The sequence below is a fragment of the Molothrus ater genome, chromosome 4 (genome assembly GCF_012460135.2).
Source record: "Molothrus ater isolate BHLD 08-10-18 breed brown headed cowbird chromosome 4, BPBGC_Mater_1.1, whole genome shotgun sequence".
Taxonomy (NCBI): domain Eukaryota; kingdom Metazoa; phylum Chordata; class Aves; order Passeriformes; family Icteridae; genus Molothrus; species Molothrus ater.
In genome coordinates this window covers 31,152,699-31,179,935 of record NC_050481.2, presented here as the reverse complement: position 1 = coordinate 31,179,935, position 27,237 = coordinate 31,152,699, and the positions used below count along the sequence as shown (strand labels likewise).

The window sequence follows — 27,237 nt, the reverse complement described above, 5'->3', positions numbered from 1 at the left end:
ACTGTATTCCCCTTCTTTTTTGGCATATGGTAGCATGTCATTTGTCATCAAAGATCATGCCAAAGATCTTTGAAAAGAACAGACTTAACCCTCTTTTATGCAAGCAAAGATGAAACTCCATGAAGCTGTCTAAAGCTTGACCTGACTTAAAAGTGACTTTGGGTGGTTTGGGATTTTGGTGCAGTACCTGTTTGGCTACATGGGTGTCAATCCAAGAGAGTGGTCTGGTTTGGATTGCTTTTCTTTTTTCCCCTTTTGATGCAGGTATTTTGTTAGTATTGCCTGTGCAGTAATGCAAGTTAAAATGATGCTCTTTTTAGAACTATGTAACTATACTTCCCTTATTTCATCCAAGTTGGCTAAGCTTTGCTCTTTAAAGATTGAGCGTATTACATTTTTTTTTGTGGAACCTTTTTAATTTAGCTTGTTGATTGAAACAGACAAAAATTAAAATACTAATAGAAAAAGTGCATAAAACTAGAACAGAGAGGAAAGCTCATACCCTGATTACACTTCTCTCACAAGTCTACAGATTTTACAGCAATCAGGTGTGTTTCTCATGTGTTTGTGCTGAAGCCCAAGAGATGCTTAACTGTGCCTGCAATAACTGGAAATCCATCCAAAAACATCACAAAGAACATGATTTATCTCCTAAATAAGGTTTTTTCTGCACTCTCTTTAGAAGTGGTCAAAAGGTTTTAGAAATAAAATTATTCCAGGGTTAAACCAAGGTGGTAGGAAGAATGGGGGGAGTGGATGAGTGTTGTGTAGCAATTTGCAATTCTGCATGTAGGGAAAAACTGTGAAAACCCTTCATGTGGTGGGAAGGACTCTAAAACAAAACCTCTGTGTTCAGAGTTTCCACTGATTAGGTAGAGTGAAACCTTAGTCTTGATAATTGAACAGGCTACTAAAGATGCTCCAGTGTGCAAATTCCATGTATTAATTTTCTTTTGTGTGGCAAAAATTCATTGTAAATCAAAGATGTTTTCAAATGAATTCTTTCTTGGAGATTCCACTTTGGATTAAATTTTTGCTTAACATCTTAGATAATTTCTTAGATGAGACATTAAATATTACTCCAAAATACATAGGTCAGAGTGAAATGTTTCAATTAACAAAAAAAATGAAAAAAGTACAATCTGAGAGTGGCTATTATCCATGGGACTAAAATGAGTGATGGGGGAAAAAAACTTGGAGGCAAAAGAACCTCTGAAGTATACTTTCTGATTAAATCATAATGCCTTTTTTTCCTGTGACCATATCTCATTCTGTCCCACAGACATCATAAAAAGTTTAAAGATCTGTGTGTGTGAAGCAGACTTGCAGAGAGACAAGGTTAGACAGGAATCTAGCAAGATTATGGACCTGCACCAAAGTCCATAGAAGTGTATCCTTCACCCTCACAATCTGAGGTGTCAGTGAGGATTTTCTGAGACTCTAAAAGTGAGAGGGACATTTTGAACCATTTTGGTGTTGACATTTAGTTCTTAAACAGAATGAGTATACTTATCTGATAGCAAGTTTTGTTCTTTGAAGGACAAGGTTCCTTTCCCTTTAGCCAAAATCTGAATGCAGTTTTTCATAAGGTAGGACATAAGGTATAAACCATTTGTTTCATATTTTTCTGTGATGTTAGTCTTACAGTGGCTGAGGCTGAAAAGAATCACAAATTGTTTCATTGTTTGTGGGAAAGTAATTTAGATTCCTTGGATTAAACCTTTTTACAAATTTATCATATATTTGACTAAGATTTAAGTTCATTGATTTGGGAAATTTATTGAATATCACATCCTGTATCACTGAGGCAAGAGATGAAAAATCAGCTAATTTCTTATTTCTAAATAACTAGCAGTAATTTCAAAATTAAATGCAATTGCATTATCCCAAATGTCATGCTTTGGTGTTTTGTTCTTTACAAAAAATCCTGTACAAATTTTCTTCCTGAAAAATTCAGGAGTGTTCAGCAAATATCAAAGTGTTTTTTTAATGGAACATTAATATGTCTTAAAACTCTTTCATTTTTGAGTATGGGAGCATTTTTTTGAAATAAAGTATTAAGGAGCAATCACAACAAGTGACATGGACAAGAGCTCATGAAAACCACTCTCCTTTTAGTTGTCTAGAGCATTATGTTCAAGTTAGATCACTCTCTGTCAACTTGTTTCAAGCAGAAATTATTACAAGAGATGGGGTAATGCATCTGTCAAGGATAAGCAGGCAACCTTTATTGCTCCTTGTCCCAAATAATGTCTTTGATCACATATTAACCCTCTCCTCCCAGATGAAAGCAGACCATAGAATGATTCAGTGGAAACAATTGAATCCCCTAAAAAGTGAAAAGTTTAGAAAATGTATTGGAAAAGTATTTCAAATACATGAGACAATCCCTTTTCTTCATTCTCTGTAAATTATCCAAAGGCTTTTATTAAATTGCCATTTAGTAATGAATATTTATATTGTCAGGGACTCTTTTTTAGTATTTGAAAACTTTTAGTGCCTCATAGCATTTCAGCAGAGAAGTTTATGTATGCATATTTAACTTGGAAATGAGTTTTACGTGGTCTATCATTTACTTGTTTGTAGCATTCTAGTGTAAATTTTAATGTTGTGTGCTCTGCTGTTTTCAAAAATTTATAAGTTTTATATGAGGGTCCTCAAACAAAAAAAAAAAACTTTAAGCAAGGCTGTGACTTCAGAGCAATCTGTATATATATAAAAATGCCACTCTTCAGCTGTAAACTCAATGATGTCATGTAATTGGAGCTTTGAATGCTACTTCAGCAGAAGTATTTCACAATGATGTTCAAATGTTCCTTTAGTCTTGCAAGATTATTCTGTAGTCATGGTTCAAGTTTATTTGTTCAATGTAATTGATCATATCTATCCTAAAGAATGCAGTGTATCAATTATTGGTAATTTTTTATTTAATCCTTTGCTAAATATTTTATGAGCTACTTTTCACTTGATATGTTTTGTTTAAAAACCCAAACCATCCTCCCTCAAAAAACCCTGAACAAAAATAAGACAACAAAATGTCCACACACAAAAAGTCTTCGAAAAAAGCCCAAACAAAAAACATAAAGAACTCCCAACATCATCTTCCTCTTCCCCAAAGTTTTTTTAGCAATACATCATTTTTTTTATACTTTAAGTATTACAGAATCACCTAGTTGACTATCCCTTCTCCAATTTTCAGGATCAACATTTTTGAGAAAGCATGGTGATGGCTTCTCTACAAATTCCAAAGCAAAGTGATTCTATCCCATTCTTAAAGTAATCCCCTGTGTAACAGGCACAGTCCTGATTTTTTTTTTTTTCCAAATCACTCTGAGACATTGTGTCTGACATGGTTGCTAACTGAAAAAGAGGTAAGCCAATGTACATTTGATACTAGGTCTCAGGCACCACCATAGTTTTTAGTTATGCCATTTGGGTGCATTCCTGTTCTGTCCCTATTCAATATAAATGTCTTAGTCATGCCACAATCCTACCCATTGCCTCACCCCAGCAAAACAGACAGTAACTCTAGTGGTGTGTACTGTGCTAAATTTTATTACTACAATTCTGATAGAAAAAGGCAAGAGCAGAAATTAATTTAAAGAAGTTGGTATAGAAGAGTGCAACTTCTCAATTTATTTTGTTTTAACTTTCACATCCTAGAGCTCTGAAGGGGGCAGCTCTAGACATTTGAGATAAACTCAGCTGTGGGGCAGCTTCTGTAGATGGCTTACAGCACAATCTAGCTCCACAGGTTGGTAGAGGCACCTCTTTAAATTCAGGAGAATTCTTGACAGAGTAATAACACTGTATAGTAGCTTCAGGGTAAGAGTTTGCTTGTGGGAAGATTAATGTGGGATATTGGTAGTGGTGTTAAGACAAATCCTTTTCTTTCTAAGAAGGGGTAGTTAATAAGCACTATGGGAATACCAAAATTTGCACCTGTCTTTTCTTTGCAGTACCTGGCCTCTGGTGTTACAGATGGGGATTATGAGCTGTCATTTGTTAGCTTCTATAAGTGCTCAAAACCTTTTTAATGATGGTGATGAAAGGTTTGGCTGAAGAAGCCAGGATTGTTGTTGAAAAGCTTTCAGTTTTGTTTTCGTGGGAAAGTCTAGGAAATCACAAAGCTGTCACATCTGTTCTTGCAATTATCTCAGGCTAGGGTAGTAGACAAGGAATTCAGGAAGGCTGCTTCCATGTTTGCTCCTAGCTGGCTGATTTTGTTGAGGAACTGTAATTGTTTAAAAACAAAACTAAATTTAAAGAACCTAGCATGTTGCAATGGAAGGCAGTTTGTTTGACCAAAAACATTTCCAGAGGCCTAACTATTAATTTCACTCTGCTTTTGAGCTGAGCAATAAATCACAGGGAAAAAAAAAGTAAAGGTAATTTAGGAGGAGGAATAGAGCGCTTCATGTTGAAGGGCGTGCTTTAATGCACGAAAGACCAGGTTTAAAGGCACTTGAAAGGTGGAGGTGTAAAAGCAGATGGCCCAGCCTTTCCAAGAAATTCTGCATATAATCCTACAGGCACTGTGGATGTTTGTGGATTCTTATAGCCTTTTCCCTTTCAGCTGCAAAAGGGTTTCTTGGGGGAACTCTCTAATAACTTAATAACTCCACCCTGACATGCCTTATAGCACTTCTTGCTCTCATCTGAGTGTGTTAGGAAGATAGGGGATTTTCAGTGTAGTGTCAATAATCCAATCAATACAGTGATTTATTGTTCAGAGTCTAGCTCTGGTGTCTTTTGGTAGCACTGGGCTTCAGAGTTTGTCAGTAGACATCTCTTATTCTAATTAGTCTTCTAATAGTATGACAAGCACCCTTTAGAAATCATGACCATCTTTAAAAAGACAGATGCAGTGCTAAGGAATTTTTTTTAGAAATCACTATCTCCATATTTTAGTGAATTTCTGGCATAGTAAATGCAATTCCTGAATTTGAATGTTCAAGTGTTTTATTTTCACTGTTTTTCTTACTGTGTCTGCATGTGAGTGTTTAAAAGGCCACTGTCTTTGAAGCTTGAAAACGCCTAAATTTAAAATATATTTGAAAACTAATTTTTGCTAGCTGTGCAACCAACCCTGAATTCCCTTCTGACTGACAGAACCAAAACAACTAAGTAGCCATGGAGAGTAAAATAACTTAGTTGAGCCAAATCATCAAACCCTCTCAGTCATCATCTGTATTTCTTGAGGGGTCATCATCTATATTTCCTATTAAAAATAATTTTTAACTTTCTAACTGGAAGGACAGTTAGCCACATATATGTAAGCTTTTAATATATAAGCTGTTAATAGGGTTGCCCTTGCTTATCTTCTAAAATCATTCTGATCTGCTGAACTCTTCTGATTTGTGTGTGCATATTTGTCTTTGGGCTTTTCAATGTGACGTGTTCTGGGTAATCAAAAGTTAGTAATAAAATACTTCCTGCTCTTAACTCATCTGTGTAATGCCTTTTTGGCTTGGAACGCTTGTCTTTTAGTTTAACTAAGTTCTGTCATTGATCTGCTCCTGTTTGCACTCTGTCAACATATATATCTTAAAATACTGTATTTACTTTACTTTTTACTTTTAATTGCCTTTCTGCTTAATAAAGTCATAGGCACCTTTCATGTAGGAAAAAAACCCTTTTCAATTTGGTGCCTTAAACAGCAGTATATCTTTAATGCAAAATTAATGTGTAATTTAGGTTCATAAGAGTGTTTTGAAACTGTTTACTAGTATAAAAACTTCGGAATATAGCTCAGCTTTTCACCAAAAATCAAAGATAAATGGTCAAGTTAAGAGTACAAAGACAACTAAAATTTTTCAGAAAATTTTTCAATTCTTTAAATTGAGAAAGACACTTGCTGTTAAAGAGAAAAAAAATCTTAAAATTTCCATTATAAAGTTTGATATTTCATCACCTGAAACTTAGAAATCACAAAGGTACTTTGAAAATCAATCCATTAAAAGGTATCAAAGTGTGAACAGGACCAACTTTACTGTGCAGGCCACTTCAAATAAGTTGTTGATAATTTTGAAACACTTGTGCCCATCTAAGGAGCATCATTAAACAAGTCATACAAAGACACAATTTACTAAACCAGTGCTATACAAAAACGCTAATGGATACTTTATAGATAGAACTGGCCTAAATTTTGTGGTTCATATTTCAAAGACTAACAAAATATTAAGGTGTAGTCATAATGAAAATCTGAAACCAGAGAAAAGTGATTTAATAACACCTTTTTCTCTGAATTTGATTCCCTAATAAATTATAAGAGTACAATTACTTTTGAAAGACTTCTCCATTGTCCTTAGTTAAATACTTACAAAGGTAATCTTCTAATCGAGCAATTAAAGAATCAGTAATGAAGCAATTAGAGAATCCCCCAAGAGAAGGAGGAAGCAACACATCTTGCATGGGGTACAGCATGGGAATTTTTCAGTTTAGACCTCTTATACCCTGCTCTGACTTTGTCATGCTCAATGTTCTGTCCCCAGTTAGAGTCTGCCATGGGCCACGGCTTCCTGCAATTTCCACTATTTTTCTTTCTGCAGGAAAAGGATGGCAGCTTGTTTCTGCCAAGTATTGAGGTTCAGAGGAGAAAGTGAAAACAATAGTCAAGTTACCCAAGGGGTGATAACTGGCAATTGCTATAGAGCAAAATTGTCATGGTTAGGTCATTTTGTTTACAAATGGTATTCCTGTGGGCGTTATCAGGTGAATAAACGTATTTTAAAGTTATTTTAACAAAGCACCAACTTGGATTTATTATTCCATGTGATTTTAATATTATTTCTATTCATACGCAATACTACTGAAATTTCAATAAGAATCGTGTACTTTCCAACTTATAGGCTTGAAATCTTTGGAATTTTGATTCTAGTTTTTTTGTCATTTACAGTCTGGCTGGTGACAGATTTTTAAACATGCAGTTCCTATTGCCCTTAACAGGAACTATTGGGTATTGTGAGTCTGAAACACAATGACCACATCATCACAATAATGGTCACATTATTCAATCCTAAATAGATTTTGGTGGGGTTTTAATTTTTTTAAAGTATATATTAATTAATTAATTGACAAATAACTGTTTCCCTATACATATTTATTACACTGAGATTAATATTCTGCCCAGCATCTATGTATTCTTCTAATCTCCTAATTAAGTGAATTATATACACCATGGACCAGATTCAGTAATGAAGTAAAGACTGCTTGGAGGAATTATACTTTTACGCTAATCAGGTTAAAAACAGTATTGATGCTTTCATTCTGAGATTACAGTGGTTATCCCAAAAAATTGGTTTAATTTTCTTTGGGAGAAGCTGAACTGTAGGAGATAAACAAGAAGAAAGTTGTCAGTGTTTCAGTTGCTTACTGAGGCATCCTAGTTTCTCAGAATTCTCTGACAACATAATAGTTGCTAAGGTAACTCATATCTAATACTAGTATATTGTTTGAGAAGAGAATATAACCTGAATTGTTAAATAGCAAAATGTCCTCTTCTGACTTCTTAACTGAAATATAGCCTTACAAAAGGAATTTATGCTCATCTAAATTCAGGCAATTTACATTACATTTCTGGTGATGTACCTGAAATGACAATTCCCCAAGTGGTTAGTGCTCTGGCATCCTAATTTGTTCATTCAAATCATTGTTTGTCCACTGGGACTGCACAGATAATCTGAGAGATGCAAATAGCTTCAAATTAAATAGTAAATAATGAAAGAAGGCTAAGAACATGGTAATACTATCTTTTCAGCAATTAGGTATCTCAAATGTATAAACATTTACAGAAACAGAAAATATTTTCTCCAAATACAAGACTGAGTCTTCCTTCAGCAAAGCATGGCAGTCACCACAGTCATTTAACTCAACTTGTTTAATGTTGCTTCATAAGTGTAATTCATGCAGAACATCTCAATTATGTTTCATTTTTGGTATTGATAACCTTCAGAATGTGTTTTTATCCTTATTTAAACAAATAGATGATCTCACAGGGCTTCACTGTTTAGGGCAGGTGGGAGAAATCCTACCAGAATTAGCCATGCAGATCTCTTCAATGACTGTTCTTGACTGGTGTTTTCCATGTAAAGTTGCTTCCCTCCCCACCCCGCCCCCCTCTCATTTTTTTTGCCCTCTTCTTGCAGTGTCCATCATGCCCTGGAAAAAACATACCACAATATGTATTCAGTGATCATTGCTTGTAAATAATGCCTTTTTAATATAATCTTAAATTATCTTCTTATTTGGCTTGTTTCTGAGATGGTGCTTTGTTGGGGATGCAGAAGGGCATTTTCACTGATATGGCTGTGAAGTAGATTTTCTGACTTAGTCAAAAGGTAAACTTGGGGCTAGCCAGTATCTTTCAGTCCTGTAAGCTAAGGGAGCAAATCACTGTTTTCTCTGTGTTGAACCCCACAATGCCAGCAGTTCACAGAAAGTCATATTTCTTATGAGCTGGAAAATTCAGGTGCAACCAGTGCCTCACACTTTGACTTTTTACTTAGACTGATAATAAGCCCTACATCTAACCACTTCCTAGATTGCATTGAATAGCAGCTTGTGAAACCACAATTAACTAAAGTTTGGAAAACCACAGTTTTTGATTTCTTGTGTTCTGTAATTAGCTCCATATATTCTACATTAAATCATCAGAAATTGACAGTATTGCTGAATCAGTGAATGGAAAAATAAGAGACAAAGGGATATTTTAAGCATGTATACAAGCAGAAAAGTATGCTTCAGAGCATAAATATTAATTTTTCAAATGGCTGTTAAAAAGGGTACGTAAGGGTAATAGAATGAAAGGTGCCTCTTTAAAAGGCTTTGCAACTCTTCTAAAATTATGCTTTTGAAATACAAAATTGAAGAAAACCTTCACCTCCTTCAAAAGTGACAGTAAGGCACAGCAGAGAGCAGCAGTTTGTAAATGGGTTATGGTTGGTGCAGTGTTAATGTGCAGCACTTCCTTTCCTGGGCAGGCGCTTTGACTTGGTAGCTTTGCAGCAGAGTGAACGTGCAAAACCAGAGCAGTGTGAAAGGAGAAAACCAGATGAAGGTCCATGCACATGGGGACATCCCTTTCAGTCAGTGTCACTGCTATGAACAGCCTGGTGGCAGGCCTGGCACCACAACTGATGCCTGAATAGACTTGTTTAAAATGCTACAAGGAAGATTAATGGCCTGGTTGTGGACATAAAGCAGCATAATTTCCTATCATTTCTGTTAAAAACAGTACCTATACCCATGATATGATAGCAGGCCCAACTGAATATAATTGTATGTCTGTCTGTGTATCTATCTATCTGTCTATCTACTATCCATCCATCCATATCAAGATACTTGATCTAGTTGACCATCAGATTAATTAGAGATAATTTGGTCACATCTGTGGACAGTGACGTTGTTATAACTGAAGATATCAGGCTTAAAGGAAGACAGCTGATTAATTATCAGTCCTCAGGAGAATGGATTTTCTCTCCAAAATATTGGATTTGTTAATACTATGAGTTTATTACTTGGCAGAGGTCGTATTTCCTTCTTTTCCTTTTTTGTCAAGGAAATGACTAAAAAGGAATTGCATGTACAAAGGAAAACGTGTATTTATTCATTATACTAAAATTAATTAGACTATTTAAAAGATTTATTTCATTTTTAATAACACCAAGAATCAGGCTGAGGCAGTTGTTTATAGTGGTGCCTTTAAATTCAACCTCATTGTATTTTAATGGATTTGTTCATGCTGTAAGCAGCACCAAATTTCATGGGAGACTATTAGAAATAGAATGAAACACTCTGCTTTCAAACCGTCTTTGAAGGATCAATTTTAAATAGCTTTGAAAAAGTAGAGCATGGCAGAAATGCAGCTACTTTTATTTTACAGCTGATACTAAAACCATCTTCTCAAGTGTGTTATATTACATACTATTTTGAGGTTTCAAAGAAATTGTAAATAATCCTGCCAAAGGAACTTCTGCTACTCCCAGGGAACCAACTTTTAATAAAAAACCTGTGACTCCCTAATTTTCTTCAAGAGATAGTAGCTAAATTAAAGTCCAAAACTGAAGTAGTTTCATTCTCATTTTAGTTAAAGGATTATGGTTTGACATTCAGCTAAAAAAAGAATGCGTTTTTCTACCATATATTCTATATTTAGGTATACTGGCATGCAGTTATTATTTTTATATGTACCATTAGTTTTCTAAATCCAAAGGGTTAAAATGTACAAATGGACAGAGTAGCTGAGGGAAAAAAGTGTTTGGTTATGTATTCAGAAGAGCTTCTGGCACAGTTAGTCCAAAGAGATTTTAAAATTATTTAGAATTAATTACTTTCTAAAATTCAGCATGTCCCTCAGCATAATTTCATGGCTCTCCCAGAAAGATCAAGGTCACCAGGTAAATGCTGTGCAATACAGCCCCAGAGATGCAAGGCTGGAAGGGAGCTCAGTGGGACTGGACCTCTTCTGAGCAATTGTCCTGCTCTAAGGCGGAGCAGATACACTAAGTTCATTCTTGCCAGATTTTAGTGCTGTTCCTGAAGTCCAGGGATGCAGGTTTCAGAGATTCCCCATGTCATCTGTTGCACATTTTTACATTGTATAAAACTTTTTTCAAACACTTAAATAATTCTTGTCATTGATGGACTAGGGAACAGCTGATCATCTGATGCTCTTTTACATGTTTGTTATCTCCTGTCAGCCTGGTCTTGTCAAGATGAAAGAAAGTTGTATCACTTAATCTTTTATCATGGTTCATTCTTTTGTTTTCATCTTGCTCTTTCATGTGAATATCCTGTTTCTCTCTGCCTGTATCTCACAAGTGCTGGAGATAAATCTGAACACTGTATTTCAGCTGGGACCTCTTGAGTAGCTCAATATCTGTTTTTATGATGTTATTCTGAAAATGTATGAATGAGATCTGATTTTTTAGAACAGAATCCCATCACCTTTTATTCAGGTTTAGGTCTCCTCTGTAACACTGTTTATTCTGCTTCAAACTCTACTTATGATTTTGTATTTATGCTTTTAATATTTTACTCCTAAATGCAAGGGATTTTAAAATACTTTTTCTTCAATTTCTCTTATTAAGCATACTATCCCAATTAATCTTGACTTTTGTTGTGCAATCACATTACTTGTGTAATACATATCAAAGTATAATAAGGTAACATGAAATGTTTGATGACACTGAGAATGGATATATTAGGACAGAGATGAGGTTTGTTCCCTGCAAAGTAATGTTTTGTTCAAGGACTTTTTACCTTCAAGGCAGGACAAGCTCTGATTTGCAATGTCTGCTGTACAGGAATGTTGGGTGTGTTCATTTTATTGTGATATGAAATGAACAGAAAGCTGTTGTGGAATGCAATTTAACATGTATACTGAAGGATCAAATTAAAATAGTCTTCACTGTAGAAATAATTTTCATTGTCTTTCACAAATACACTTTCCAGTTGTAACAAATGCTTAGTCCTGGTGTTTAATGTTTGATGAACCTCTTGTGAGCATACTGGGATAACTAAACATTTTCTTAAGAACACCTACCCATTTCCAGTAAGGAAGTTCCTAGAGGGAACTTAAAGAGCAGTGCATTCACTGACTCCAAACACTTACTGTTGTTTCATTTGATTAAGCTGTTATATGTGTTTTGAGTAAAATGAGTAATTTTAAAAAGGGTCTGCAGACATGGTGTCCTCTAACTATGGCTGGTCATGTCCCCTGTCGCAGAAGAATGTACAAAAACTTTTTTTCTATTCAGAACAGCTGCACTTATGTTGGCTGTTTATTCCTTATCAGCTACTGTCAGTCAACTAAACTAGAGCTTTGTGTACAGAAAACTTAAAAAGGTTACTGTAAATCATAAATATAGCATCCACAGCTTTTTCCTGCTTGAATTTTAGGTATGTCTAGAAATGTAGTGATTAATAGTCAGAGTAACCCCATTTGCATTAAGATCTGAGCAAACATTCATAAGACTACATGCTCACTGCCATCTGATTGCAGGAATCTCCTTTGCATTGATTCACTTGGGCACTTTATTTGCTGTCAGTTCAACTACAATGTTATTCCTCCTTTTTGATGATCATTTCATATTGTAAGCATAATTCAGGTTCCAAAATTCAGCCTTCAGGTATGTATACTGGACTTGCATAGTATCCAAGTGTCAGGGAAAGAAGCTAAGCTTTGGTGGAATCCTATTCTGCAAAAGTTCAGCTAAATCTTGGAGCCAGGGTCTCTGCACAATAAATATAAGCTGTAAAAAAAGATGTGAGGATATCATTGTGAATATTGAGAAGAGATATTCTCTTTCTTGTTCCCAGTATTTGATATATAAATCTTGATATGGTTTCCCTTCTAGAAGGGAATTGCAGGCATAATACAACATTAATCAAAACAGGACAGCCTAGAAAATTACACTTAACTTTATATTCACACAATGAAGGTAAAGGGTTTATTTATAGCAGCATTTGGAAAAAAACACTTCTTATTTAGCTGTCAACTCATGCATTTGAATGTCCATGAAGGAATATTTTAGTGCAGAGTGATGTCACTACTATTTAAAACAGTCATTAAATACTCTACTGCTTTAATCACAAGGTCAGTTCAAGCAGAACAAAAATGAAGCTACCTTAAGAGCTTGGGGTTGAAACATAAAAAGGTAATTGTGGGTATATTCAGTAAGTCATCAAGCAATGAAATATTGATGTAGTTTTTGAAGGGTCTCTGTAGAGTTCTACTTTAACTCCTCAGTGAGAGCAGTATGAGGAGAAAATATCCCATTTTTTTGAAAAGTCAGCAAGCAATCAATAGAGAGTTCTGCCCTGCAAACGTGTACAAGACTGCAATGATCTCTTAACAATGAGCTAGATTAAGCAGGGAATGAACTTTAAATGTCCTTAAATGTGTGATGAGTAGTTAATAAGGGAGAGTTGAAAGGAAGGCACTAAGACAGGGAGGACAGAGTAACTACTTAGGAAAATATTTCGTGTTTCCAAAATTTAACCTGCAGCAATCTGCAGCAGTCCCATGAGATGTGAATAGCTGTCCACCTGTCCTGCACGTTCCCTCACACGTTCCACACATTGTAAGGATTCACTGCAGCTGCTAATTTGTTTAGGACAGTCCTGTGAATATAAAAAAGAAAATGCTATCAGACATGAAGGTTATGATTTCTCAGACACTGGGGGATTTGCCTGTTTTAGCACCTTGCTGCAAGCACATGACAGTATCTTTCTCCAAAGAAAGATTTTATGAGATTGTGATGAGAGAAACTATACTTCAGTAAATTATTTTGGTACTTCATTTTGCCTACATGCAGTCTACTTTCATTCATTTTCAGCAGGTACTTTATCTGTATAAACACACAAACACACTTCATACCCTTTACAATGTGTATTTAGATGTTAGTATTGCCCATGGTCTGAATTAGACTAAATATTTTTATTGTACATTTAAATTGTACAAGATATAACATGATCTACTGGGTTATAGCTTTTTAAAGTTGCAGTTATGGTCCTCCCATGTGCTTATGCATGGGACAGGAAAAGCCAGATAGTTTTGAATGCATTTCATAAATTTGTTTTGAAAATGTTATAATGAAAGTTACTCTGAGGTTCAGAAATAAAAATATTTAGCAGTTGTTACTAGGATACAAATGTAGTCTTTTTCTTATGGCATATATATATATAATTGTTTGGTATGGGGAAAGCTCACTCTAAATTTTCTTTTAAAGTCTCATTTAAAAGAGAGAAATGTATAAAAAAGCAGAGAGTTCTCACTAAAAATCAAGATTTTGGAGGTATTTATGGTTTATATGTCACTCTGCCACAAGTATGCTTAATAGGAACCCTGACTCTGGGATAATAAACCTAAAATTAGTTTGTATATCTACGGTAAATTGAAAATGATAAAAAAAGACAAATTATTTCAGGAAGTAACTTGAGATTCAAACTGACATGCTGATTTGACTTTGAAGTTTCTTGTCTTGGAGATAATCTATGCCATAACTTGTTCTATATGATTATCACAGGCTGTTTGCTTTTAAATGCTTCCTGTTCAACTCAGTGAATTTCAACTTCATCAGGTCCTGCTTTCAGAATAGTCAGGCTGGGTCTTTGCCTACTGAGTCATAATGTGTCCAAGTCAAGAGATGTCTCACATTTCTTTGAGTCTTCTATCTAGAATCCTGTTCCCTACCATGTCCACAGATTCCTAATGCAGGCAAATGCAATTTAAAAACCAATTAGAAACGTAGAAGAAAAGGCATCAGAATTTGATTTCCATTGCAGGTATCTGGCTGAATCTGACAGGTTTCTGGATTCTGGGGCTTGCAGGGGTCGTATACTTCATGGCTTGAGATCTCTGGAGCTGCCAAAGATGCTGGCAACACAGCTTTCAAGCAGAGTTGTTTATACAATTCTTCTCTCCTTAACTAGCTGAAAGGATAAATGAGTGAATGAAAGTTCTTACCCAAAAGAATACAAGAATCACTGGGTCATTTTGTAAAAAAACAAATACTTCCAGTAAAGGAGAGGCAGGTAGTTTTGTAGTGCCTATGAAATACTCGTGAAGTAGCATGTGCTGCTTCAATGAGACTTACCAGATGCACTGAAAAAAAATCAGTGACCTGCAACTGCATCCAAGAAATATAGTTGTGTCTGTGTATATATCTCCTAGGAATAGAAACCTCTAACACTATCATGATGAAGTGTATTGACAATAAGTTTTCCCATACAATACAGGGCTAATCGTCAGTTTTCTGCTTTTTGCCTTTAAAATGAATTAGTGTGATTTATTACTGATACATATGATCACAGAAAAATCAAGCTGTATTTTATGCATATATAAACACAACCATTTATGTACACATACATTATTAGAGATATTTATGATAACTAACCAATCCAAAAAGGTTTTTTGAAAATAGGTTCCAGAGCTTATTGCAATTGATGGCATCCTCTGAGAGTTAATGAGCTAACTCTAAATGTGTCAGCTCTGTCTCTCACACCTGTACTGTCTATTTCAAAAGGTGTCAGTGTGCATAGACTTCAGGGAAAAGCTGCAATTTGCCAGAGGAACACTGATGATTAGTGACATCCTGTGCTATTTTCATGCTGCTAGCTTCCTTGGGAGCATCTTGCAGTTGTTTCCAGCACAATTAGAATTCCAGGCCTTCTCTGTGAAGTGCACAGAAACTCTGTTTAAGGCAATATTTCAACATTTTCAAAAAACATTTTATCTCAAAAATTTAGCCTGAGGTAATGTTATGCTGTTGGTTAAGCTATAAGACTGTTATCCACTGCTACTTTTGCACATCTTTATGCTTTTATTCCCACCTGTGACAGGCAAAACCAGAAAGGAGCAAATGTGTTCATTTTCCCTTGTGATCTCTGTCATGTTCCTCCTGTTGGTGGTTATGGAGAGTAGAGGTTACACACTATTCAGAAAGCAATCCTCAAACTGCAGTAGCAAAAATATGGATGTAGAGTTTGGGAAGCCATCTCTGGCTTTAAGGTGTAAATTGGTGCAAGGGTATGCTTGGATACTCAGCAAATGAGGTCCTCAGTGAGATGAAAGTAAAACTCTGCACACACATGAAGAGAGCCTGAACAAGCTTTTGATAAGAGGTTGTAGCACTCTATAGGAACAGAAAATTTGGGGAGCCTGTGAAAGGCAGAGAGCTGGAGGCCCAGGAAAGAGGGGTGCTGACATCCTGCAGTGTGGTTCTCATTTGCAGAAGCATTAAATTGAGGAGGGCTGGTACCCTCTTACCTGTGTGTCACTTGACTGACAGGTTGCATCCCTGAAAGGAGGCCAGCTGAAAGAGAGGGATGTTTAACTCAGTGCCACTGCATCTTATTTCACCAGACTTATCTGCTCAGCATCTCCAGGGTGATGTCTCTCATGCAGCCACCCTTGCTGCTGTGACAGTAACTTCTTCCAAAGCAGGAAAAGGTGCTGCAGTGGATGGGAGCTGTGGCAGCCTTCCTGACTTCCATCTGTACCATGTGCAGTAAACATCCTTGCCTTATTCTGGGTTTTGGCAACCTAAATTGATTATCTGCCTCTGTGGCTTCTTTTTTTTATTTTTCCTTATTTTTTCTTCTTTTATTTTTTTTTCATTTCTTTTGCATAAGGCATAAGAAGAGGATCCTGGAGCTTGATTTCTCAACTTGGTTATTTGCACACAGGCCCAGCTACAGATTATCTCACTTACTTCTGCCTTGAAGCTTGAACAGGACTAACACTTTCTTAGCAGTGTTCGTTAATGTTGCACAGAGAAGATGTCTTTATAAATGAGAGACTTTCACTAGTGCTTTTTCCTTTGTACTGCTTAGATGCAAGCAATTAAAAGTGTGTGCTTTTTCAGGCAGGTCAGGATTTCTAGAGGCTCTTCACACCTATTACTGCATGTACTTCTGGGAGAAAACAAAGAGCTATTGTTATGTGGAGAAATTTGTGTCCTCAGGGCAAACTCGAAAGAGTTGGAGATCTGCTTTCTCTCAGAGATTCTAATGATGCTATTAGGAGGGTTACCTGTGATTATAAAGGTAGAAAACAGTCTAGGCGTTACAAGAATGTGCATGTACTATAGATTTCAAAAGCATATCTTTAAATCTGAGCAGGACTTGGAGTGTTCCTGTATAATAATTAAAAAAAAAAAACCTACAAAATCTACAGATATTTCATTAAGAGAAATGTTATTTCTTTCAAATTACAGATCCTAGTTGTGTTTCAGTGGAGACTAGATTTCTTTGAGGCTTTTTTAGAGTCCCTTCTAGTTTGATTAAACTACACTGATGTTTATTATTTTCTTTGAACTGTGCCAACTGATGATTGGGTCATAACTCAGAAACTGCTTGACAATATTTTCTTCAAGACAAGAAAGCAAAAAGAAAAAGTGGGGATTTCTTTTGTGGGGAGGTAATTATTTTAGACATAGTATTCAGTACTTGTAAGTGTCCTGTCATGCCAAGTATTTGACTCACTTGTTTTTGTTTTTCCAGTCTTAACTTAGTGCTTGTGTTATTAAACGTGAAATTCCTTACTCCTGGTGGCAACAATCTAGCATTACTATTTTTGCCTCTTTTTTAACTGGAAGAGGGCAGTGTTAGTACCTTTAGGGTGTTAGTACTCTTATCCTGAGAACCAGGAGCAAAATAAAGGCTTTTCTTAGGTCATAATAGAGCTATTAAGAGCTGACCTTGTGTAGATTGTAGGTCAGTGCTGTTGTGTTCTGAATTGTTTATCCTTGGAGCAGGTACAGTGCAAGGAAAGAACAGACAGAAAGTGGCAAACAGGAAAGGACAGGAGAGGTTATAATATCCAGTCTCGTATCCAAATTTATACCTGGTATCTGTCTAACACACTTCTGTATTCTTCAGGTAAACCAATAATGAGTATCTAACAAAAATTGGTTCTATTCATCCTCTCACAGAATTTGTGAGGTCAAGGAATTGCCTTTATGTTCATTTTGCAAATTTGATAAGGTTACAAACCTGTGTGCTGTGAAATTCCTGGTGGCAGAGTGGATCTAAAACTGTGTATTTGTGTTAGCAGCTGCTGTGCTTTCAGTTGTGATGGCTTTGCTGCTGCAGGTATATTCTTCTTTTTCAGAAGTTTGCCTCTTGTTTATTATTCAGCCACATACACAGTCATGCTGGCATAGCAAGGAGATACTACCTCCAGATGCTTTACATTATGAAGGTTTGACCTAAATACTGTGCTCAGATAACACAAGAAATATGTATCAGAACAAGAATCTAATCATAGGTCTTCATGTTAGGCTGCATACTAAATAATACTTTAGTCTTTAACTTCAACTAGATAATTTTAAATTTGTTTGTTGAAGCTTTTGTTCAAATCTGCTGCTTCACTGATTGACTTCTTATTCTACTTACAATAGTGTCCTACTCTTTTCCCTTTGAGAAAGAGGCTAGATGGAGTAATTTTGATTCCTTTAAGAGGGCACAACTAACATTGTGAGCGCTCTAAGATGCATTTTAGTCCCTAAATTTTTTCTGGGGACTAGAATTTTTTCTGGGCACTGTTATGTGTGATGTTCTGGGCTGGATGGTCTTGTGACATTAGTCTGTACTATTTCCATCGTTTTTCCCAAGCCTATATCTTCAACTGATGCCTAAATGGGTCTACTGGCCTGTCTTGTATGTTTGTAAACAATTTGGGGATTTCTGTGTGGTATTTGTTTTGATAGAGCTAAGTGCACACACACAGAAATACAATATAAACAAACCTGAAGAAAATTCTGTTTGATCCAACACCAGTTGTCATTCTTGGCTGTTGTACAGGCCAGCAAAAGTTCAATGTTTTCTGCTCTGGTTTTCATCCTGAATCATTTTAACTCACAGTAACTATGCAACTGTTTGTCTCTATCTTGGTTCTAAGCATATTTATGCTTATTAAAGCAATTTGCAATTGCTTCCTGGGCAAAAAAAAACAGAAACAAGCCACAGCATGGTGTTTTTTTTGGTTTTTTTTTGTTTTGTTTGTTTTTGTTTTTGTTTTGTTTTGTTTTTTTACTAGAGGAATCATATAGAGAATTTGATGCATTTGTCAAATCTATCCTGACAGAAATTATTCATGCTCAGGAAAAAAAAAATAAGAAAGGTGATCTCAAACCTAAAACATTGGCATGAGTTGAGAATGTGTTGCTATGACAGAATAAGTGTTTACTGTCAATTAGTATTTATTATAGCAGAGTGTGAAGAACATCACTTCTCAGAAAATGGTTTCCATCAGGAAAGATATTTTGGATAGCTGCTATATTTGGACAGCAGAAGTGTCTGCGGTCTTGGGTTGTATCTCCCAGTCAGATAAATAAATATATGTTAAATCAAATGTTGATTATTTTTAGGTGACCTGTTAGGGGAGACATGAGAAATTTCTGTGGAGTAAATTAGGTGATGCCATCTATAGAATAAATGTCCACTTGATAGATGGCTGCTTCATTATCAGGTCATTATCTCCATCAATGCTGAGCAGCAAAACACCTAGAGATCATCAGTGGTCCCCCTGGGAGGCTTTCCCAGCACCATTCTGCTGTGAAATGGCATTGCTCTCTCTGACACCCTCTGGCTGCTGGTGTTGTGGCACTGCACAGGGAATGCCTTGAGATCACCAGTGAGTGTCAGCCGTGCAGGTGGAGTGGGGCATCCAGGTAGGACTGCCTAGAGAAATATAGGTTAAATTGCAACAGGAGTGATAGACTTACTATAAAGTGACTGAAAGCTTCAGGTAGGAAGCATTTCAGCATTTCTGAGGTGCAGCTATGATGTTATTTTCAGAGTTATGCTGAAGTTCCACATTTGCTTATTCTAAAAGGTGTGTACCATCCATGAAGTCGAGTTTTAATTTCTTGCATCAAGTCATTTGTGCTTTCAGCTTGCAAGTAAAACCTTTTTGCGTGTGTAAACTCTGCCTACAGATGGCAAACTTTGAGAAAGCCAAGTGAAATTATAAATTGTATAGAATTCCAGTATATAGTTTTAGTCACTGGAAGGAGTACCACTTACGCTGTCCTGGCTGTTGTGTCCAAAAGATTTAAATTATAAAATAATTAGTATCCACTCCCAAGTAAAAACAATGTAAAGTATAATTAGAAGTAGCATTTATCTTGAACAGTTTATTGAATTGAGATTTCATAAAGGTTATTATGTCACAAATTCAATATACAGCTCTATGATATCAATAATCTTTAATCTTTGCTACATTTCAATTGTCATATAAATTGACTAACATTAAAGATTATTGAAAAAAAACATTCTTAATCCTGAGATCCTATTGACTTTATTCTAAAACATTGAAAGGCATATGATTTTGCTGTTTCAAATTATTTTTCTTTCTGTTTTGGGCTGCTGTGATAATGACTAGAAAGTGATAGCAATTTTAATTTTGTTCCCATTAAGTGCAATGGTTCACCATATCCTCACAACATTTTAACTCAGGCAAATGCCTATTGAATCCAGAATGCTATAAACTGATGGATTATTTCCTACATATGTATTTTCTAGTGTGGATGTTGTAAGTTGTCACTATGGAAATAGATTCTAGATCAATACGTTTTCTTCAGGAATCCACCTGTTTCTCTGGCAACAAAAATCCTAGCAGAAATAAGACACTGAAGTAAATTCTTCAGCTGTAAACAAAAGAGAAGAATTTTTTTTAACTTCAGTTATAAGTTCTACCATTGATTTTGTTTTTCATAAACAGAGGTTAGTAAAACCCTGCACCTTCAAACCAGGAAATGTGGCTGTTACACCATTGTGGAGAAAAACAGGGAGAAAAATTTTGGAATGTTTATATTTTTGACCATCTGAATTGCAGTGTCACAGCACTCTTCTGAACCTTGTTAAGTAACATATTTTGGTAACACCAACCATTTAAATTATAGACCAGAATCTGTTGCTTTATTATCATAATGGAATAGATGGATCAACACACTGCTATTTTTAATGCAGGCAGTAGAGCAAAGAGAAGAAGAAATATTTTAATATTTTGAAAACCACATTCATCCAGGATGGGAAACAACTGTTTCACCAACTCTAATGGAAATGATTAGCAAGATGAAAATATTGTAAAATTAACAGTAGCAGAACACATAATCTATGTTTTGTATTATTTTTGTAAGACTTCTAGTTAAAAAGCAGCACAAATCCTTCTAGTGGCTGCATTTCTTGAAGTTGCAGAGAAAGCCTTCAAGCACAAAATAGGAAGCCATGGTGGTTACTCCCATTTGCTGCTCTTTCAACCACACATTTAGCTGAAACCAAAACTGCATATTTAATAGAATTTAGAGGACAGAAAAAAAATTATTATTATTATTGCTATGGGGTGCAGCTACCACAGGAGTCTATATTTTAGAAAACTTCTGCTGAGTGTTGCACTAAATCTTCTTTTCCAGCATAACTGCTACATTTCTCATAAATTTCCCTGATCATTTTGAAAGGTAAATGACTACCATTGATCTGACATCATAGATGGAAAAAAATATAGTATATACACAGTTCACATTACAGTACTGACAGTGCCAATTTGACACTAAGTGGTATGAGGATTTTTAAATATAGATATCTATATAAACACATATTCTTGTCTTCTCCATCCCCTAAATCGCCAGCATGTTCAAATTTTTCTTCATCTTTCTTACATGGTCCCGATGAATTGCTCTGATGCATTACTGTGGCCATAATGTCTGTAGTAATGTCTGCATACAGAAAAGCCTAAAGTCTAAACTTCAGGTGCTTCAGAAGCAGCTTCCTACTAAGGCTTACCTTCCTGACATTTTTTATTGTTTTGAAAATATAAATAATAGTTTTAAAGATTGTAGAGTGAACAGAAACAGATGCCTCACTTTGCTTGAATTGTCTGTGACTAAGTATTCCTGTCCAGTGAGCTTGTCAGTGAGATTTGTGCTGTGGTAAAGTACTTTGTCAGGACTCAATTTCAACGTTTAAATACTTTTGATTTCATTTGGAACATTTTTTCTCTTTGTAAGGGAGAAATAATTTTAGTTATGCCAGATGTTGTTAATACACTGTTCATTATTGTTTAACCAGAAACATAATTCTTAGCACTGTATGAAACACAAGTGGTCCTTTTTTTTTATTTATAGATGACAGCAAGAATATTTGCTGTCTTTGTACTGGGGTATATTAATATTTTGCATTGAAGGACAAGAAGGCAAAGATTGTGGCTAAGTTTCTGAGGAGAAGCAGAATGTGAAATGTTTCAGATTTCTAGAGGGGTTTGGGAAATGCCTGTAAATGGGGCCATATTTTTAAATCACCCTTTGTTCTGTTTCTGAAGTCCCATCCATCACTCAGTGAACATGTTCGAAGGACAGGTATAGTGGCATGCTAGCTGCAAGGCTGGAAATATAAGAAGTAGGCGAACTCTGCAGTGGAAGTTTGTTTACAATTATTGCTAAAGAATAATTAGGTACTTTTTGACTCTTGTCATTTGTCTTATTAGATAAACTGTACTTTGGAAACAAGCTATCCACTCATAAACTTTCCCAGATACGTAACTCGTAAAGTACCGCACTTTGTCAGAGCCAGCTCCATTAACCCTCTGACTGGTGCTCTTCTCTTGGGTTTGATTGCAGCACCACACAGAGGCACCCAGCCCATCCCTGCTGCCCCCATCAGCCTTGCCCTTGGATGTGTTAAACAACGCCGTTGCTGGATTCAGCACTGTGGAAGACCTTATCCGCTATCTCGAACCAGAGCGGTGGCAGCTGGATTTGGAAGATTTGTACAGGCCAACGTGGCAACTTCTTGGGAAAGCATACATTCATGGGAGGAAGTCAAGAGGTAATTTACTCTTCTGTCTGGCCTTGCAGCTTGCTGTGGGTATGATTTCTTGACTAAGAATTAAGAGCATTCTTCACCTTGATTTTTGGTTCGAAGAAAGCAATACGTTAGAAAGAGAGCAGGTTCCATTGTTGTTCACTGCCCTCACCATCGTATTATTTGAAAAAGGGAAATAGATAAACTCAAAGGAATTTAGCAGGATAGGGCAGCAAAGTGGAATTAAAAAAAAAAGCAAACACAGCACTTTGCTGTAGGGAACCTGGGAGATCTTTATTTCCCTAAAGTAGCAGGGCATCTTGATGGAGTAACATATTTGTAATTCATGGGTTTCTTTTTTTATGAAGGGCAAAAACTTTATTTTAATTTGAGGTAGGTAATATCTTATACTTACTGTATTATGTGAGTGATTGTTTATTTCCCTAAAATTTTTCCAGTCTCTACATTAAATGAATTGAGAGCAATACCTAAATGTTTCTCTTTGATGACACCTTAGGGAATACCATGTGTCCATGTCTGGGTTGATCATGCAGTTGTCAACTTCATCAGAAGTTAAGTAGACTGTGTTTTCAAAATTTGTAGATCTATTGATCAGCAACTCATTTTCTTCCTTCTACATCTGACACTCCTGAATTTCCTGCCACATCCCCTCCAGATGCTACCCACTACTTCATGTTTATGGGTAAACATGGATAGTGTGAAGGCAGTGCCACCTTCCTTGCCCACCATACGGCATGAAAATGAAAACATATGAGCCTAACTGAACAGACTTCCCTGCTGGTGGATGTAAACTAGAAGGTTATCATCTAAACAGCAAGAAAAGGGAGGAAGTAGGACTTTGCACAGCTCAAATTTAAGGGTTTGACAGTTAATTCTTAGATCAGAGCCCAGAAATCAGCTTTTGTGCCCTATCCGTATTGCTATAGCTGTGCAAAGAGCAGCTAAATTATGAGCCAAAGAGGAGGAAACATCTTTAAAAGCTCTCAGATAGTCATTTAACACTTCCTTAATTAAAGAGATTTAGTATTTGCCGAATGCATGCCATAAGCACACAGTAAGTGGGAGAAAAACAAAATGCAGGTGTTGGATAACATCTATATTGACAAAAGAAACTCCCTGCAAGACATATCTTAGAAGGAAACTATCAGAGTAAATCTTTTAAAGACTTCTAATTAGATGCTGAAATAGATTTTTTCACTGAATAAACATATCATGGTATTGCCACATTTGTCTTAGAGACCACCCTCAGACTGCATTACTGAGTCTGTAATATAATAGCCTGAGGTGGAAAATATGTCCAGTTGAAATGACATAACACTATTCAATAGATAGGAAAAGCAAAAACTTTTTATTCTTTTTTATTTTTTTCCCATATTGATATACTCTCAAGCAGAATGTTTGCTGTATTTCAAAACTTTTTTTAAGAAATGTTTGTGAGAAGGGCATATCCTGAAATTTTTTGGTTTATTTAAACTCTTTGATTCATTATTAGATCAGTTTCATTTTTACAGTGTTTCAGTGTAAAAGTTAAATTCCTGTCCCATTATCATAAACAAGTTATTAAAAGTGTATCTTACTTTATGTAGAGAAATATCCTCTAGTCCTACATAATAATTGGTATGAAAAACTATATTTAGACAACCTAAATTCCAGAGAACTTCTGTCTCTGATGTTTTCTCTGGATAAAATGCTTCCATAAACTTCTAGTCAGAAGAGAAGAACCAAGTTCAGAGGCTTTGATGTCGAAATATAGTCACAGATTCTTTTATGCTATTAAACATGCATAAAAAGAAAATATATTTTGCTGTGCAAAAAAAAATTATTCCATCACTTCCCACTGAAATCTATATGTAATCTTTAGATCATATTCTGAAATGTCCTTAAGGAGGAAAAAAATAGTCCCAGCGAAAACATAGTCCTTAGCAGTTGTGGGTTTTGTACAGTTATGTCACTTTTTTTTTTATTTATACCCCACTTCTTCCTTGAGATTTTGCAACAGCTCCTATTGTAGAAGCCAGTGAGAAACTTATATTCCCAGGAACATCTCCAAAGTGCTTAGGAATGAAAACCATTCTGCTGCTATCTGTGCTCACACACAAGTGCCCCAACAGGAATTTAATTTGTTTCATTGACTTTGAGAGCAGAACCCAGCTGGAAAAATGTTTTGGGAAAGAAGTTTCCCTATGGTACTCGATGCACATCCAGAAGATGCCAGAAAATTGCATTGCCAGTTGCATAACACTAGTAATTTCAGGCTGCTGTGAACATGGATTAGTTCAGTTGTGTGTGCCAGTGTCAGCACGCTCTTGAAATGCACTTTACTGTAGGCCTACCTGCAATCTAGATTTTTTATCCTTCACTTATTTTTATTTTAGTGTTTCCCATTTATGCGCTACTGCAGAGCCTTCACTCCTCCTGAGCTAGTGCTAGACAAAAGAGCCTTGACTGTTGTGTCATGTTGTGTCAAACATGATACATGAGTGGAAGCCAAGTTGAAGGAGTGTTTAAATGTTCACATTATAACAGGTACTGTAACTCAGTGCACTTGGGAAATCCACATAACCTTTTATTGTGGTTAAGTAAACACTTTTAAGGGAATATATACATTCTCTCATCTAGTTTCGTGCCCACAGTGTGTTAAAATAAATTTTGAACAGACAGCTACTCTTTGAAAAAATAACAGCTTCATTCACACACTTCAAAGAAGTGATTATATAAGCACTAGATAAATTTGCCACAGACCTTTTAATGAAATTGAATTACATAAGATAGGGCAAGGGTTCATTGTGAGGTATAATAGCAATATACCTTAGTACATTTTAAAGCATGGAGATCAAACATGACATTTGTTCATCTCTCCTGAAGCCTGTTGTAACAGTACAGCACCCTGAAAGATATCTCCTAAGAGCTGACTGTGTGTTCTCCAACAGAACCCTTTTAAAATTAATGTCTGCAGGTCTGAGGGGTTGAGTTCAAATTAATTTTTTTGTGACAAAGTGAGTAGCATGCTGTTTATTTTAGCGCATTGCCCTTTTCTCTACAAGTACAGCTGGCTGTAGGTAGGGAAATTGATGCATTCCTCTGCTGCTGGCAGAAGGCAGAAGGCAATGGAGAAGGACATCACCACACAAGAATCTCTCTCCCACTGCTCTGTGGGCCTGCTGGAAGGGGTGTCAGTGCTCACTTTCACTTTCAGTATCCCATGGTGAAGAACTGAGCAGCACTTAAGATTAGCTCCTTCAAATTCACTGCACCAAGCATATCAGTCTCTGCAGAAACAATCTTCCAGGAGAAAGTATTAGCAGAACTAGCACTTCTCACAGTGTGCTTCAGGCATTTTATCCTCACTCAGACAGCTCACTTATTACATGTTTGAAAACATTACAGAAGAAAGAAATACTCCATTCCTGTCTACAGTCCTTGATTAATGGAGGTAGACACATCCACCTTTTAAGTGACTCAGCCTACAGCTATTAGCTGATCAGAAGGTCTTAAATAATTTCTGGTTTTTCACAGTGAATCTCTCCTCCGGAAGTTTTGTCTCTCTTTTCCTCCGCTCTCTCCTCAACTTTCTCCAAGGAATGCTCTTGCAGTGTGGGAGGCAGGCCGGTGTCCTATCAGTAACGTTATTGGAGTTATTACACACTCCTCCCTCTTAAAATTCAGTTTGTTTATTTAGGAGCCTATGTTAACCTGATAGTGGTGGAATGAAGTTCCCCAGCTTGGCATTCACTGTGAGTGCAAGCAAAGAAAAGGCTTCAGTGTGTTTAACTGACCTTTCACAACAATAAATCCTTACTTATGGATGCCAGTATATGGATATGCCTGCAAAAGAAATGTTTGAAGGAACATGGATTGAAATTCCTTCCCAAAGATCTGCTCCTTGGAGAGTACCACTGAGCATTTCTGCTAAAGAAATCCAGCTTCCAAATTTTTTTAATGTCTTATGTGTTTAAATAGAATTAGGTAGAATTATCTTGCCTTGATAGGCTGAAGTTCTTCTTGATGACCTCTTAAGGCTCTTTACATAGTAAAGAGTGAAAAAAGATATTTCTCTAGAGGGTTATTCAGACCAGAAACTTATTTTAGCTTTATTGTATTTATTTTTATTCATGAATAGATGAAATTAAAGTATTTTTAAGCTATATTAATGCACTGGGGTTCTTCCCCCACCCCTAATTTTCTCTTGATTTAGCTTAAAACCAGTTGGTTAAATGTCTTTATCACTTTATTCGGGGCCTCTGTTTCACTCATCTCAATAGCCATGTTATCATAGTGTTTTCATTTTCTCTTTATCTTTTGGGTTTTTTGCTAGAGAGAGTAGTATCCCTGTGAATTAGACATCACTTCTGTTCCTTAATGGTGAGTGTTGAGAAAAACAATTCAGACAAAAGATCCTAGATCATGATCACTATAGTCTGACTTTTCTGAAATAAATTCAATTTCCATTGCTTCTCACTTTTTTTTCCCCCCCAGTCTTATTATTTTTTCCCAATTTCAACCCCTTATTTCAAGACTTGTTAGATCTTGACTATGGAGCTAAGATGAACATAAAGGAGCTTGTTCTTTCAGATCTTTTTATTAACCTTGCTATTCAACCATTGGCATAGTGAAACTTTAGTATGATACAGTGGAACCAGTTTATAGGGAAATTGGTTCCAAATATTAATATCTTTAACATGCACTTCAAGTTAGTTCCTTACAAGGAGGAACTTTTAGTTAAGACACATCAAGAGAAAGTGAAACCTAGTGGAACAACAGAAATTCCTATATATGCTGCTATGGAGAGGGAAGAGAAAATGGAACCTACTAATAGTTACATAGATATACAATCTTGTGCAGTTATTTATTCTGTGCAGAATTCCCTGATGATGACAACTCCTTGAAGTTCTTAGTCCATAAGACTTC

General features: G+C 36.0%; 1 protein-coding gene across 1 annotated transcript in view; it reads left to right on the top strand.

Annotated features, from left to right (window-relative positions):
• PDGFC (platelet derived growth factor C) overlaps window positions 1-27,237 on the top strand; it is a 122,450-nt gene that overhangs the window by 92,192 nt on the left and 3,021 nt on the right. The window contains exon 4 of the mRNA XM_036382963.2: window positions 22,125-22,332. Within this exon, the coding sequence (XP_036238856.1) occupies window positions 22,125-22,332 (208 nt within the window). The remainder of the gene's footprint in view (window positions 1-22,124; window positions 22,333-27,237) is intronic.